The sequence below is a fragment of the Hydra vulgaris genome, chromosome 06 (assembly GCF_038396675.1).
Source record: "Hydra vulgaris chromosome 06, alternate assembly HydraT2T_AEP".
Taxonomy (NCBI): domain Eukaryota; kingdom Metazoa; phylum Cnidaria; class Hydrozoa; order Anthoathecata; family Hydridae; genus Hydra; species Hydra vulgaris.
Window position 1 is genome coordinate 18826748 of NC_088925.1, and position 18397 is coordinate 18845144.

The window sequence follows — 18397 nt, forward strand, 5'->3', positions numbered from 1 at the left end:
GCAGTTAACATCTGCCCAAAATGAGTATTTTTTTTGAGACTTAACTAAGAGCCCTTAGGCATAGGTATATTAAGTAAAAGTTAACTTATCTTGTCTTTGTCTAAAAATCAAATTCTAAAAGAATCCTACAAGACAGCAGGACCTTGTGCTAGTTGTACTGGATTACATGTTGCTAGTAGCAGAGTGATCATGATAATCTTGAATCTAACTCCTTGCAACTTTTCAGAAAAACACACAACTGATTGTGTATTGGCTTCATTTCCCTGGTATTAATTTAAAGCCATGTAAACTCTTGTCTTAAATGTCTTCATAGGCTTTTTTTAAATTTGTAATGTTTGTTATTGAAACTTGATATGATTATTTTATTTGAAAGTTGCATAGCACAAAATAAGCTAAGAACGAAGCTTTAAACATGTTTAACTCATTTAAAAATAGTTTCAATATGTTTTTTAGACATCTTAAATATGTCTTGTGTTTATTGGGTACTTGCAAATTTATTCAGGGATAGACAAAATGAGTGGACATATTGACTAATTTACTTTATATAATTGTTTAGAGAATTTTGTAATTATGACATTGAAGAAGTAGCCTTGAACACATTTCAAAATACAAATATAGTTGGTATAGACAATATGGCAACAGGCCTCACTAATACTCAAGATATTTTAAAGTGTGATCTTTATAAGCAGTGGCATAAAGTATTGCAGTGTAGCGAAGAAAACCTGAAGTTAGCAATTGGTGCAATTATTGCCGACAAAATGAGAAAAGAAGTTAAAGAAAAACTTGGGTTTACTTGTTCTGCAGGTATAGGACACAATAAGGTAATGCTTATTTTATATTTTAATATTATTATATATCAAATAGTAATATTGTTTAGTTATTATTTTTTTGAATGTGTGTTTTCAAAATCGCAGTTAATACTGTTACACTAAATTTTGATTAGTTGCTAAACTATGAAAACCTAATATTGAAAATTTTAAATGAATTTAACTCATTTGTTAATAATTTATATTTATCTATTATATTTAGTTGTTATTTACTACATACAGTTGTTATTTATTACATTTAATTAATATTGCATTGTTATTTATTATATTTAATTGTGATTTATTGTTGTTAATTGTTTAGTTTTTATTATTTGAGTTTTTTATTGAATTTTAATACAAGTTTTTTAAAAATATCCGTAAGTTGGTACTTGATACAGACATTACAAGCATTACATATGTAGATAATGATTAAAATCTTTCTTTAAATATTTTTCATTTTTTTAACAGATCTATATATTATACAGTTTACAGAAGTATAAAAATGTGTGTGAAAGTTGAAGTAAAAAATTTTGGTAAAAAAAAAAAAAAAAATCTAAAAACCACTTTGTATTATTTATAGCATCAGATTTTGCAAAAAGTGTTCAGAGCATTTATCAGCAGCAAATCTTTTCATTAATAGTGTATATACTATATAGTTAAGCATATGATTGACCATACCCTGCACTGCTTGATTCTAGGGGTTTTAGGTTGAATTTCAAAAGACATGAGGCTTTTCTTCAGATTCTATTAATATGTATATGTACGAGTTGGAATGTGTTGAAAATAAAATCAAAAGCATTCCTTCTTAGCCCAAAATTGATATTTTCTGAAATCCAGAAATTAGCGTTTAAAAAACAATATTAATTTTATTATTTAAGCTTACTTTTATTACAAAAATCATAGAAAGCCGCATGACGTTTCATTTTTTTTGTTTTCAAAATGTGGTTGAAACCTGTAATAGTTTCACTAATAAAGCTCTGAAAGCGGTTGATGACTTGTTTAGAAATATTGTAAAAAGTTTTACAACTTTTTTTATTTTATTTTAACTACTTTTTATAACATTTTTAATTAATAAACATTTATTTTAAATAACAATAAGGGTAGATAAATATCAAATAGCATATCTTTTACGTAAAAAAAATCAAAATGAGTCCAGAAATTCAGTTTTTTTTTGTTACTGTAACAAAGCAGACAACCACTCTCTTTGCAGTATGCCATCATTGGTGACACCAGTTCGAGACTATGTACACGAAGGATTCAGTTTTGATATAAATGCAATTCCCACTGGACTTTGTTGCCGTTGAAAAAATGTTCTCTATGCCAAAAAGGTTATTATATTTTATAAATATTTTATTATATTTATTAAATTTTTTCTAGATAGAATGATAGAAGAGGTTTGGAAAAGTGGAAGAGAGTTACTTATAAAGGTAGGAAGGATTGCTCCAACTGAGGATCAATGCTTATGTCCAATATGTTGAATAGTATCAGACAAGCGCAGCCCCAAGATTTTTAACTTAATAGATTGTATCATTGAGTCAAATGAAAATCTCTGCATTGAAAGATTAAACTCATTATGCACAGATTGTTTACAACTAGTTGGAAAGGGCATTAGGCACCCATGCACAAGAACATCAAAATGCTAAGAATCTTATTCTTTCCAAGGATAAAAATTTGTCAGAGCAAATAACTTCAACTGTTTTGAAGTTTCTAGTTAAGAATGAAAATTCCTTACAATTATCCACTGGTAGATTTTTATTTACTTTCCTATTTATTTATAATGACTTTCTGCAATATTTTATTCTAATTTTAGGAGGATCACTCCTACCTGTAGTACTAAAACCAAAGCTCCAAAAAAATAAAGTAGTCTCTACTGATACAATATTTGATATCAAGAAAAATCATGATCGGCCTAAAAATATTGTTTGTGATATTCTTAGAGATTTACGATAAGATCTTGGTCCTTTAGGTGTCTAAATATTTTATAGCATAATTTAAACGGCAGTACATTAATTTTATTTTTCAAAAAATCTATAATCTTTAATATATATCACATTGTTTACAGTATGGTATTTAACAATTAGGCGTTGAAAAGAATTCAATTGCTATGGTTATGAAGCGGTCCCATGCTCTAGATAAGTTTTACAGTTACAAAAAAATTGTTTTTTTATATGGTAAGGAAGAAGAACTTAAAAACTCAGTGTTGAAAGATGTTGTATACATTGAAGATCTCACCAGACTTGTTCAAAAAATCTGCTCTCTACGTGGATTAGATCCTATAAAAGCCATTGTTAGAGTTGGAATTGACGGAGGACAGGGTTCACTGAAGGTTCAGTAACTTAATCTACTTTATATTACTCAAATAAAAGAAATAAAATTATAATTACTATTCTTCTAATTTTCAGATTATAATGAATATTTTCGATGAAACAAAGTTAGAGGAGCAAAAAAGAAACGAGAAAGGCTCAGGAGTGAACAAGGTGATAATTCTGGCTTTGGCATGTAACGTCTAGGAGAATAACCATAATCTTGGAATGCTTACTAAATTAATTAATTTAAATCAGCTCAAATTTTTTGTGGCTTCTGATCTAAAGCTCATAAACGTACTTCTTGGCATATCAGTAAGAGATTTTGCTTAATTTTATTAATTTTTACAAGTAGCTGTTAAAACATTAAATCTCAGAATAATAAAATAATTTATTATAGAGTTATAGTGGTTGTTGGTTATAGTGGTTATGGTTGTTGTTACTGTACTGGTACAATAAGCTCATCAGGTGACTTAAGAACTTTTGCCTCCTTAAGTTCAGATTAGTATCTGTACCAAGATGCAGGATATCCTTATAAGACTATGCAATTATTCAATAGTGTTATTAGTCCATGTTTGCTTGAGGAAGATCCTAGAAAATTAATTCTTGATACCATCCCTTCTCCGGAACTTCACATGTATGAGCATGTTGTGACAAAAGTTGTTGAAATTCTTTTAGTTAATGAGGGCCTGAAATCCTTTTTGGACAATAATACTGTAATGTGGCATGGTTATAATGGTGGCGGATTGGATGGACCCAACTGTGGTAAAGTTCTCAAATTATTAGATGAAATGATGCTGGTAACACCAATTCAGTTATACCCCTGCGTTGAAACCCGGCAGAAGTTTAGAAAAGGTCACATTTGCAAAAAGTTGTTTTGGCATGATGTTAAAACCTTCATACAGTAAAGATATCTTGCAGTTAATTAAATCTACTAAATATTTAGAATACTATTGTAAAGATGTGTTCGACAAAAAATTGTCACTTGGTAGGAAGTTCCATATTATTAAATACCACCTTGTAGATTTTCTCAATAGGAGTCAGAAAGCTCTTGGACTTTTTTCAGAGCAATCATCTGAAGATTTACATAAAAATTTAACAAAAATATTGAGGCGTTATGCTGTCGCAGAGACTAACAAAAACCATGAATTCAAGCTTAAAAAAGTTGCTTCCACCAACAGCTCTATGAGAATTTAAATTAATTAAATTCAAATTTTTTAACGCATTTATATAATATATATGATCTTATTGCTTAATTTTATTTTGCTTTGAAACCTGTAATTTTTTTACGGACCCAAAAATACTAATTCTAGTTGCACGTAAGTTGTTAAGTCATCAAATCATTAAAGGTATTATTATATATTAAATTAACCACATTTTGAAGACAAAGATAATGGATGGTCATGAGGGTTTCTATGATTTTTTTTAATGAGAGATTTTGAGGCACTATTTTCTGGATTTTAGAAAATATCAATTTTGGACTAAGGTCCAAAATTGATATTTTCTAAAATCCAGGCTTTTTATTCTATTTTTAACACATTTCCGCTCGTTCATATACATACTAATAGAACCTGAAGAAAAACCTCATGTCTTTTTCAACCTAAAACCCTTATAATTAAGCATTGCCTGCTTGACAACAATCAACAAGAATTTGTTCCTTAAAGATTTTACATGACAAATCTGATTGAGGGCTTTGATATTATTTCTGGTGTGCATCAATCTTGTCTAAAATTTGTCATGATGCTTTCAATGATATCAGATACTCACTTTTTATTAAAAAAATATTTTATTAAAATATTTATCAGCTTATTTGTGATACATTCTGCAGCCACTAGATGTTGGTTTTTATTAAAGGCGTGATCATTAACCCAACTAGAACATAACTTGATTTATGAAAATTAATTTGCATAACAATCACAATTTTATGGCATATATATATATATATATATATATATATATATATATATATATATATATATATATATATATATATTGCATTTTATGGCATATATATATATATATATATATATATATATATATATATATATATATATATATATATATATATATTACATATATATATATATATATATGAAATATATTTGGTTTAAATATTGAAAAAAGTTACTGTGATCCTTGCCTGTTAATTTGCTTACCAGACATTTGTCACACATGGTGCAACCACTAGATGTTGGTGTTTAATGTCAAAAGAGTTTAGTAAATTACTACAACAGTTTTATGCAGAGACAATTTTTAGCAATTTATCTGAAAAAAAAAAAACAAAGTTAATTTTTCAGAATTTATCAAAAGAATGTCAACTGCGAGCAAAATTTTTCAGCTCTGATGAAGCTTTTACACGCACACAAATAGTAACTTGGTTGGCTAGTTTATTTTTACCCAAAAAACTAGCCAACCAAGTTTTATTTGCTAACATATTTAAACAATGCTTGCTTTAATTTACTAATATATTTGAAGCAACCTTAAAGGTAAAATAAACTACTGATATTATACGAAAGTAAATTATTTAAAGGATTACAATGATAATTTATGCAATATTTATTTTGAAAAATTAAATAATCAAAGATTCAGAAATATATATAAACGAAGTTTAATAATTAATACAATAAAAGATAATCCTTGAAGCAAGCTAATATATTTGAAGCAAATCTCAACCTAAATATTCTGCATCTTTAGTGCCAGAATCTATGCTTGTACCACCAGCACCAGTAAGTACATTATTTCGGCCAGTGCCTTCTGAATCTACACTAACAATATCTAGTATCAGAATGTGTAGTATACTGATAGTTTTGTCAACTTGTCTGCAACCACCCTTCAATCAAAAAGAAGAATAAAAACAATTTTATTAGTCCAATCACTTGCAAGACAGAAAAAAAAAAGTGTCAAATAAAGTTTCAAATACCCAAAAAGGTGAAAAATGCTGACAGCAAAAAAGCAGCAAAGGAAGCTAGAAAATAATGTAAGTTTACTTTGATGATGAGCAGCAAATAAATCAAGTAACACCAGCAACTTCAACAGCAATAACAGCGTAAAGTCAAATGTAAAAAAAGTTATAAAGTTTTGGCTGAAGCTTTAACAACTCAAAATAACGAATGATATTGTTGTGAAAATTAAAAATGTAAGGTTTGTTTTAGATGTTAAACATGCATACCAAAGTGAAAAGTGTGTTAATCTATATATCAAGTTTTACTCTATATACAGAATCATGAAAAAATTAATTTGATATCTATTTTAGTTAGAGTATTGTTCAAGATAAAATCAAGTTTAATTCTTATAGTTTCAATTTTGTTTAAAGTTTAGTGAATAGCTGTATTATTTGTTTAAACTGGTCTGCATTTTATTGGAATCATGGACTAGTGTTATTTATTATTAAATATTGAAAACATAAGTTGTAATTTTTTTTAAATTTCAGATGCTTGCAAAAATTGTTGCTGGATTTCATAAGCCTGATCAGCAGACTCTAGTTCTTCCTGATAATGTTGCTGAAATGTTCCAATCTACTAAAATGAGAAAAATGTATGTTAAAACATTTCTATAAATTTATAAAAATAATAAGTGCCTAATTTAAAAAGAATTGTTTCACTGCAATCTCCATTAATAAATTTGTAACTATTTTATATACTAATGTTTTATTGTTGTAGCATGCTAGTAAATTTGTCTTACTCTAAGACAAAGTTAAATATTAGGGTAAGTAAGTTAATTTGTCTCCATTTTTATTAAATCTTGTCACCATTAATAATGTCTTTTTGTAGCAATTCTATTTCCATGATGAAAGAAATTGTTGAAATTAATGAAAGTTAATTACAGTGAATAAAATGGTATTGATATCTTAAAGTATCTTACATTTGCACACCATTTATCTTGTTTTATCTGCACAAATATTATACAACTTTAGTATTAAAGGGAAATAACAGTAAATAAACAAAACACACTTAATATAATGCTGCAGTAAATTCTTTAGTGAAACCATTTCTATAAAGCCTTATTTTCAAAACTGACGATAACTTACTATTAAATTATTTTAAAATAATATTATAAAATTTTAAACTTAAAAAAAATCAGGGAATATGTTAAATTTTTTAAAAGTCATGGAGTAGTCAGTGAATTCAACTATGTTATTGATGTATCTATTTTACTTAAATAAAAAATATGTATAAAACGTTATTTAGTTATAATCAGGTGTAGTACAATGGGGTTTATTCAATTTGATTTTGCATCACTACTCGAATTTTGTACTCAGTCTTATTCTTATAAATAAATTATCACCAAAAAATGTATTTAAAAAGTATATTAAAAAAAAAGTTCAAATAATAAAAAAATGTTTTTTAAGTGTAAATTATCACAAGCATAGTTTTAGCAGTTACACTCTCATAGTTAAAATTATTCTATTATTAGCCAGGACTTTTATTAGCCAGGACTTTTACTACCCAGGGCTACAGAGGCAAAAGGATCTAGAAGCCTCCTCTTCTAGTTGTTTCTTTACTATTGGTTATCATTAAGCAATAACCACTGCAAAAAAAATCATTTAACATATTTCCTTTTAACTTTAATCAAAGGCTACATGAGCTATTTGTTATAAGAAACTGTTATGCTTGTTAGAAAGTTGTTCCTTATTTTCAGAGAAATGGAAAACTGATTATAAGGAAAATTATTTAAGTATTACCTTATTAAGCATTTGAAAAAATAAAAAAGATTTAAAATTAATAATTAATAACTAGTTAAACTAATCATTATTAACTTACAAAGTTATACATAAGGTTATGATATGAACTTATAAAGTTATACATAAGGTTATAATATAAACTTATAAAGTTATATGTACATAAGGTTATGATATGAGTTTGTGAGTTTCCAAGATAATAAGAAATTTATCTTGTTTATATGTCTTATTACAGTTAAATAAAAGTGCTTTAAATTTTTTATTTAAGTAAACTCTTAGTTCAAATTTAAGAACTATATATCTCTATTATAGAAAGCCAAAAAATAGTAAATCAATATTTGTCAATTTGATTCTCTTTAAAAAGTGTTTTAAATTATTTCTAAATATAAAAGGTAAAAACTATTAGTTAAAAGAACTCAATTTATTGTAATAATGAGTATTCTAATAACTTCATTGTATTTGTCGTGATTTCAACACCATCATCATAAACAGCAGTTAGCAGCAGAATCAGTTTTCTCTCACTTAGTTCAGTTATACTGATTTGAAACTTAAAAGTTTTATAAATGAGTAGCATTAAGTTTCACAACTAACTGTAAAGTTACACTTTATGAAGTTCAGTATACTTTCTAGCATTAGTCAGAATTACCACTAGATACATAAACCATTCAATGGCAACTCCTGCTTCACTAATCAACTTAAATTATAGATATGGTTAGTTGTATGTCATTCATTAATTCTTTACTCAGCAGCTTAGCGAAGTAATCCTGCATCTTTTGTTTCTGACAGACTTCAATGTTACACTGACCATTTTTATACTATTTTAGAAAAGTTTTTTATTATTTAGTTCAAAACAATATATTATTAATGAATAATAACAAAGAAGTTATGTAGTTATGTTATGTACTGCCCATATTCCAAGTTCCTACTTTTTATTTTAGCCACCTAATGATTCTCATTTTGCCATATCACATGGCAACACAAAATATTCAAAATTGAATTTATATTTTGATCAAACTTTCTCATTGCTATAAAAACACAATACTTACATAAAACAAATTTGAAAAAAAAAGATACTTAGTAACCATTTTATGGCTTCATAAGGTATTACTAAAACATCACCCAGCCAACTTTGATACAGGACCGATTGAGTTGTTAACAGGGACCTTTATGAGATTCTCCGGGATCCTGCCTAATTTTGACAGTGATTTCCATCTGTGGCTCATATAGGTTAGCCACTGGGTATTCTGTATGGATCCCAATAAAATACCATACTATAAAACTGTAAAGATCCCATATAAATTTGCAACTAAAATCTATGAGAAATCATCCTGAAACCTGCTGGATTTTTGCTGTGGTTATCATGTGGAACCATAATGTTTAACCCATATGTAGGGTTGCCAGATGTCCGATTTTTACGAAGGAGAACACAAAAAAAATTTATTTTTACAAGTTTGGTGCTGTATTCTCCTTCATAAAAATAGGACATCTGGCAACCCTACCCATATAAAAACCAATGCAAATATTGCAAAACTACTTTTGTATTTTAACATATAAAAGAGAAATTATATAATTTTATTTGCTTATTTCAAATAAATTAACCAATAAAATTTCATTTTTATTGGAAAACTTATTAAAGAACTTTTAATTATTTATTGTCTGTATTCATGGTTGTCTCGCAAATTAAAAGTATTTAAATTGTTGATAAAACAACTTCATTAAGCACCTCTCGATTGTTATAGTATTTCGTTTCAATATGAGCTGTAAAAAACTGTTAGTGTTGAATTTTAAAGGCATCATATTGTTTTTATTTTAATATATTATAAAATTTTAATTAGTCAACACTCATCAGATAAAAAAATGCATTTTCTCACAATATTCTAATTGTGTGTAATAATTGGAAGGAATATCCAATTATTACACACCAACCACAAACTTATCATTATTATTATAATTATATTTACTAATGTTTCATTATATCTATTAAAACTGCAGACATTATGTCAGCATTGCTTTATTGTTGAAGTTTTGAAATTCATCAGTATCCAAATGACAGTCAGTGTACAACTATTGCAAATTATCACACATATTCAAAAAATATGCTACAAAATAATATCAAAAACAAAAAATATCATAATTATGATACATATCATATAAGAATATTGTTTTGACCTACTAACTTCGAGCTTAACTTAAGATAATTATTAAATCTTTTGGACTAGAGAATTTGTTATTTAATAATTTTGTTATTTGAATATTACATATTATTAAATTTATTGATTATTTTAAATAATTTTTTGCAACTGGATGTCTCAAGGCTTTTATTAGTACTGGTAGGTTGGTTGTGATGTTTTTGCATTTTTATAATATCTTGTGTAATTAGAGATAACGAGAAATTCCTGAAACATATTTGCGTCTTTTCTTCTTTTTATTTTCTCTCGTACTCTTTCTTCTTTTTTAACAGATTTTTTGTCTGCAACACTGCAAATCATTTTTGTCTAACACTGCAAATCATTTTTGTCTAACAATGCAAATCATTTTTGTCTAACACTGCAAATCATTTTTGTCTAACAGTGCAAATCATTTTTGTCTAACACTGCAAAAAAAGCGGAGAAACATCTTTAATTAATTTTCTGGTTGAACCTTTAACTTTAAGAAACTGTCGAACCATTGACAGTAGGCTGTTTCATCTTGTATTGCAGTCAAGATTAAGTGAAACCTCATTTTTGTGCTGTTTTTTGATTTCTACTTGGAGGATGTCATTTTTGACTAGAGATTTTCAAAATAACTTTATGATTTTTCTGACTTTAGTGATGAAAGATTGCAAGTACTTTCACTTTTGGAATAGGATTTTTTCAAACATGGAGTCACCAAAAAAACTGACCTTATGTCAGATTCGCCACTGCTGACTTCATCTTCATCGCTTGTTACTTACAATTTACTGTTATTTACTTTTCAAAAAGGCTTCTTGTACAGAACTTTTTGAACTGCAAGGTACATTCCATAGATGTAATGTGTTGTAATCAGTTGGAACCAGTTTTCCAAACTTAGACATCATGGAAGCTCCATCTGTAGCTGAACAGACAACGCTGTTGCCAATGTTCAACCCACATTCAAACACTTTTGTAACAACTGCTGCAGCTTTTTCAGCCAGCAGAGATCCAGAAATTTGAATCAAGCCCAGATTTCAGTATGTGTGTTTTTTATAAACATTCATGTACCTTTAATTTTTCAAAGAATCCATCCAGTGCGATTAAAAAGTGTTAACGAATGCTCACTAATAAGTTTAAGTGTTTTTACGGTCATTTCTCATACTAGCTGCAAACTTTTAATTGACTGAATTGAAATTTGTGGCCAATGCCATGCACATGTGAGTCCCTTTATATAAGCTAGGTGGACAAAAATATTTTGTTCTGCAATTTGATTCCAAAGAATGTAATTAATAATATTTTGATTAGTTATGCATTTTTTTATTATTTTTATGTTTTACATGTAAGTATTTTTTTATAAATTTAAGAATTTTTAAATTTTAGTAATGAAAACAGTTAATTAGGTAATAAATACTTTATTTCAACACATAAACTATGTTATAAAATTTTGCCAAAAATAAAAATATATATATATATATATATATATATATACTATAATTCAGCTAATAACATAACATAAAATAAAACTTTTCTAAACAACTATCGTGGGATGAATCATTGTTATTTGTACTATCTGAAAAATCGGACCCTAAATAATCTTCATCGCCACACATAATTGTATTTCCAACCAGCTGTGGTGGTTATACAGGTGTGATAATTAATTTCAAAACTTCTAACGGTAATTTAATCGTTTTCTTACTTGACAATTCTCCGTATTTTAATTTATGACAGGATCTGATTTTACCAAAAGCATATTGTGCAAATCTATATTTGTAGAAATATTTGAGTTTTTTCTTGTATGGTGCTCGCAGAATCAACAAAAATCTTTAATGGGGGCTTCTTGAGACTCTTCCAATAGCTGTCCAATTAGAAGAAGACGTGTTTTTATAACTTCTGTGCTATGTACAAGTATTTTGTGCACAGTAACAAGCATATAGTACAACAGGTATAGGTTAAGATAAAGAGTTTTGGTATTAGTACAAAGTTTTTCAAATTCATAATAATTACTATCATAGCCTGAGGAAAGTGTTCTTAATAAAATACTTAATCTTTTAATGAGATTGACGTCTAAACCGGAAATCTCATCACTTAACTCTGGCTTCATTAAAAACCTGCAAGCTATGTTCCCATCATTTGCATTCCTAAAGTTAGGTTTTGGTTTGTCTACAATAAGACCCATTTAGTTTTTAAATTTTTGTTTGATATATTTTAAATGTTTTTGGACACTAGATTTATTTCATCGCTTCTAGCTTGCCACTTTTTTATATCCAAATGTGTAACATGCACTCAAAAAAGCAAATCCACGCCCGCAAAATGGACAGACCAAAACCATAATCTTCTTTTTTAACAAGTCAAACAAGCAAACAAAAGCAAACAAACAAAAAAAAATGTTTAACAGCAATTTGAGATTTGCTGAATCTTACAGATGTTGGAATAAGTTAAGATGCTTCTTTTAAAACTTGGTTAGTTTCTGTTGTAGTAAATTTTTTTTTTTTTTTTGAAAAAATAAACTTAATTAGTCAGCAAAAAAGTGTGAATGAAGGTCACGAATTTTGCCAAATAATATATTTCGCCGTCACTTAGTCTCAATGGAACAAATGAAAATACAAACAGAAACTCATCAGTAGCATCAGAGTTTGTAAATCTCTGTTTATTAGTGCTGTGACCAGAGCTCCCATCACATCCCTATTTGCTAATTAATGTGAATGGTGTAGTAAAAGTATAATTTTTAAGAACTTCACACTGGGCTTTAATTAGGCGTTCAGTAGTTTTATTAAGTATAGCTAGTAGGTTAATTTTGGCACGTGTTTCTAATGGATAACTTAACTTTTTTGACTTGTATAGATTATAATAAGATGTAAATACTATATGCCCTGCCTTTAAAAACCACTGTTTATAAAAATGACATGTACATTTAGAGTCAATTTAATAAGCTAATGTCTTGTCACGATTCAACTGCCTGCCCCCACAGCTAAAGCCTTTTGATTTTATTTTTTCTGATGATTTTAAACTTTTTCTGATTAAAGTAGCTTGGTTTCTGTGCCATGAATACAACATGCTACTTCAGCAGCAGTGGTCAACTCAGTTGCACTTTGCAATTTTACTAAGTCTTCAACCTTCCGTTTTTAGGTTTTAAAGGACAAGTCATCAAAGTTTTTTTTGGGCTATCCTTGAAATCCTCTGGATGATGAAAAGGGACATCGCTGATATACACTAATTTCAAATTCTACATCTGCTCCCTCTAACCAATATTTATTTTTGTTTAAAAAATGATCCACCATCATATGTGCTACAGGCTATTTTGTTGCGAATTTTGATGCCAAACATGAAATTTTTAACTGCAAAGATCTCTCTGAATTTTCAGTTACATTAGTTACATCAGTAACACAAAATCTTTGTAAAATAAAATCCAATAAACAAGAATTTCTTTCTTCTTGATTATGTTTCTGCCATACTTCAAAAACTCCATTTTTTAAAAAGAGTGCACCTGATCTGAAAATAATAAAGTTTCTAAAAAATTTGGATTGATGTGGTGAAAAATTTTACATAGTTATACACCTTAGGACTTTAGCTACACACTGTTAAAAATTAGCTTGGATACATGTGGATACAAAAAGTTGTACAAGTTAAAAAATAAAAAATAAAAAGATTTTACAATTTTAATGCAGTTTTTCAAACCACATTCTAATACAAATTGATTCTCTTTTGAATAGAATATTTAATGTAATTAAATAGTACTTAACCACTAAGTAAAATCCATCACTGCAATGAAATAATTTCTTTCTTAAAATTTTGTTAAATGGTTTCACAAACGCTTTAAATTTGTGACTAAATTTTTTAAAATATGAAATTACATTTTAACATCTTTTTAATTGCTTATTACTATTACTAATTGCTCTGGAATGTTTTTTATAATTAAGACTGCAAATTATTACCAATAGGGAACTGTGAAAGTATTATAAATTAGTCGATTTCTTGAACTGACTTTTGTCCACCTAGCTTGTATAAAACAAAACACTTTGTGATGGATAAGAAAAGGTCGATACTGATGTTGATACAGATGGATTAATTAATTATTAAAATTTTTGAAAATATAAAACCATACAATTTTAAATTGTGTTAGTTTTTCCATAGAATCGGAATTTTACTGGTAAACAAATACTTAAACCCAAATTAGAGCTAAACCTTTATTTTAAAAGATATTAGTAAAAACTCAGTTAAAATAATATGCATTTTTTAGTTTTTTTAACTATGAAAAGAAAACTTTCAAAAAATAAATACAATCTTAGAGTAACACTTTTTATTTCAATTTAAAAAAAAAATGGTATTAATATAAGCAGTTTACTTCAAACTTCAAACTCTTTATAAAAAACAAATAAATAAAAACTTTATAACATGAAATATATACATTTTCTCGAAATAAAATAAGAGACTTCAAAATCAATTACCAAGAAAATAATAACTTGAGGATTCTAAAAAAAGCACCAAAAGCAACAGTAACAATGTTTAGTATTTAAAATTGTGTATACAAATATTGTTATGTAAAAAGATAAGCATTTCTCCTGTTTCCAGAGTTAACCTATTTGGTTATTAGGAATAAATTTTCCTTAACAACTGAACAATCATTCACTTTCAACAGAACATGGAGGGCATGACAAAATAAAACAGCATGATATAAAATAATTCTAAAAATAACGCGGTAATAAAAGTATAAGTACATTCATCTGTTAAGTTAAAGCTTACGAGCATTATCTTTAGAATAAACAAATTTGCCAGTAATCAAAATCAATATAAGCAATTACTTGGGAAAAATTGTAAGTTATTTATAAAGTTTACTTGATTTAATTATTATCATTATGTAGGATAAAAATATTAAAATGCCGTCAGTTGGAAAATCTGCAAATTAGTATAAAATAGCCAATGCCGATACAGATTCTGATTGTGCAAAAAATGTTCAATTAAGCTGATCAATTTTCACGAAAAATACTATAGTTCCGACCAAGAAAGAGCTTATATTTAAGAAAAATTGCTAATAAACGATCATATAGAACAAATCATATTGTTAAACTATAATGTTCATTTCACCTAAAAAACGTATTTATTTAAAATCTTATCAACATTTGGACAAGCGATTGTGATTTTAAGAAGATTTTTTTTTTTTAATAATTTATCATTTTAATTTTTTTTGTCTTTTCATATTTCACAGACCTGATCATTAAATGGAAATATGTCAGTCAACAAAAAATCATGACACTATGATATTTTAAAATTGCCTTAACTACACTGAGCAATGAGACTAGATTGTTACAAACTTGTTAACATCTTAAAATACCTATTTATTAGGTTATGTGAATGTAATTCACATTTTTATATTTTTAAAACAAAAAATATTTATATTTATTCATATATAATACAAGAAAACTTAGAGGTTAGCAAATTTTGGATTCAGTTGTGAATGGCATGAACTTAGTTGCAATTAATATTTTGTCTAATTTTATAAAGGATCTTTGACAAAAGTGGTTTATATGCAAAAAGTCTAAAATTCAACTTGAAGAGAATAACAATATCTTCAAAATGAACCTATATCAGCTTGTAATTGGTAATAAGAATATCACACAAATTGCTTCAATTGATAAAGATAACTCTGCTCTTGTCCAACTGCAGTACCTGGCAGACCCCAGATAAATTTTGATGCTTCAAGTAGTAGAACAAAGAAAAGAAGATTGGTGCCATTAGTTACACCTTTTTCAACTTCAGATCTATTGTTTGCATTTTAGTTTGTGCTAAGATGGTAAAGAAAAAGTTGCTAAAGCTGTTTTACAATTATCAGAATATGAGTTTTGGTTTGAAAAATAATTTTAAACCAAAATTTTTATAATATTATATACACAAAAAGGTATAAGCTTTAGGTACTTTTTTATTTCGATTATGTAGTAGTTTCATGAAATATAAAACTGCATAAAAACACCTATAATTAGTAACTGGGTATGTGTTTAATTATTATTATTGTATTAAATTGTTTAATCATTGTATTAAATGCATAAGATAATTTTTAATCAGATTGCCACATTAATATAATTCTAGTCTATAACTTTGATGTTTAAAGAAACTTAATCTAGTAACTAAATGAACCATTGCCAGGCGTTTCAGGTATCAATCAAATAAAAAATCCATTGTACCACTACATTTGTAATATAAAAGTACTCAATGTGGTTATGGAAGTATATGGGAGTAATCTGATAAAATTATTACTTTTGTCCAGTTTATATTTATCATGTTTAATAAAATATATGATTGCTAAGCAATTTAAGTATCCATAGCAACCCAAAATTAAGAATAATGTTACCATTGAAACCACAATCCTCAGATTAGTAAACTGTGCAAAAATTCTAAGAAATTTCATCAGTAATTTTTGCTACAGTTATTGTTTAGAAATGCAATGTAAAATATGCTAACAACGCAACTTGATTTTTAACAATATAAAAGTTCTTTAAATTCACGTAAATAAAATTCTATAGTTATATAAAAAATATAAGTAAGCAACGTTGATAAAGTTTACACTTTAATTATAGTTTTAAAATAAAATGCATGACAAACAAAAATGACAATTTTTTTTATGTGTTTATTTGCTTTTATTTAATAATGTTGGACTTTATTAATATTTAAATTTATAACTTATGGAATTTTTATTTGGGCGCATTAGTTTGGGCGCCCATACCAGTCAAATAGTAAGGAAATACGTCTGGATATGGCGCTGTATATATATATATATATATATATATATATATATATATATATATATATATGTATGTATATATATGTATACATATATATATGTATATATATATACAGCTTTGGCCAAAAGTTTGGAACACCCTTGCATTTTATATAACTATATTGCAACATATATTTTATATAACTACCATAACAATACAAAATTAATCTACAGTCAGTAGGTCATTAAAAATTCACAGTTAGTATTTTGTATACTGTCCTTGACTCTTCAGAACAGCTTCTATGCGCCTGGGCATCGAGGTCACCAAATTCTCACAATACTGCTGACTCACTTCTGTCACCCATACACGCTTTATAACCTCTATTAGATCCTTTTCTGACGGCGGTGCTTTCTCAGAAATCTTTAGTTTAATTAAGGTCCACACATTTTCAATGGGATTGAGGTCTGGGCTTGATCCAGGCCATGGACCTAAGACCTCAATCCCAGAATCCCGAAGCCAACTACTCACTGCCCTTGTTTGATGGCAGAGAGCACCATCATGCTGAAATGTGGTGCAATTGAGTATCTCCATATGATAAGAAATTTCTCTTGTAGGATACTAAGGTAGACCTGACCATTGATCGTTGTATTTCGTGGCATGAACCAGATACCTCCCCTGCCTGCAGCGCTAAAGCTTGCCCAAACCATGACCATAGGTGACTTTTTTACTGTTGGTGTTACATATCTGGCATTGAAACGTTGATTTGATGGTCTCCTAACACGACATGACTTTGATTGAAACTGAGTGAAGGTAGCTTTGTCCGAAAACATCACGTTCCTCCAGTTTTCTGTCACCCAGTACCAGCACGTTTCGCGACGGACAACTCCTTTCCACGTGCCATTAGAAGATTGTGGGTCGGAATATCTGCAAACACACCCAGAACAAAATCGTGAATTGCTAATATTTACTAATATTTAATTAACTACTAAGTAAAATAAGGTAAATTGAACATAAAAATCAACCTTTACTCCTTCTAAAATATAATTTATAATTTCTATCTGTTTGAAATGATTCCAAAATATGGATGTAAAATAAAGTTGTATTTAGAGTCCAAAAATAGAAATTTCTAACCTGTAAAGCGTGTTAGCAGACGTCTATACATGCACCTGAATCAATCTAAGAACGTAAACAAGTCAGACACTGCATAAGAAATTGAAAGCTTTACACATGATTGGTTGTGTGTCTCTCATAATGAACAACGGCTGATACTGAAATCAATGGTACATTGATTGTATAAGCTATAAATATCTTTGTATTCAAGTGTATAATAGGAAACAACGCTCATTCTGTAGCTTGTCTTCTATATTTCAACAACTGACACTAATTAGTGCAAATTAGTCATAGCGGCATAGTCTATTACCGCCTAAAATGGCTAAAACGCCCAAAATGCAAGGGTGTTCCAACCTTTTGGCCAAAGCTGTATATATATATATATATATATATATATATATATACATATATATATATATATATATATACATATATATATATATATATATATACATATATATATATATATATATATATATATATATATACATATATATATATATATATATATATATATATATATATATATATATATATATATATATATATATATATATAAATATATATGCAATATATGATTTTTAAAACATTATAAATGGTAGTATATACTCTATTAATCTTTATTAAAGATATACTT

The 18397-nt window shown here is 27.6% G+C and overlaps 1 protein-coding gene across 3 annotated transcripts in view; it reads left to right on the forward strand.

Moving 5' to 3' along the window:
• LOC101236651 (DNA polymerase eta) overlaps nt 1-18397 on the forward strand; it is a 64124-nt gene that overhangs the window by 22331 nt on the left and 23396 nt on the right. For all 3 annotated transcript variants that reach the window (XM_065799452.1, XM_065799451.1, XM_065799453.1), the window contains exons 4-5: nt 557-821; nt 6540-6643. In XM_065799452.1, coding sequence (XP_065655524.1) covers nt 557-821; nt 6540-6643 — 369 coding nt within the window. The remainder of the gene's footprint in view (nt 1-556; nt 822-6539; nt 6644-18397) is intronic.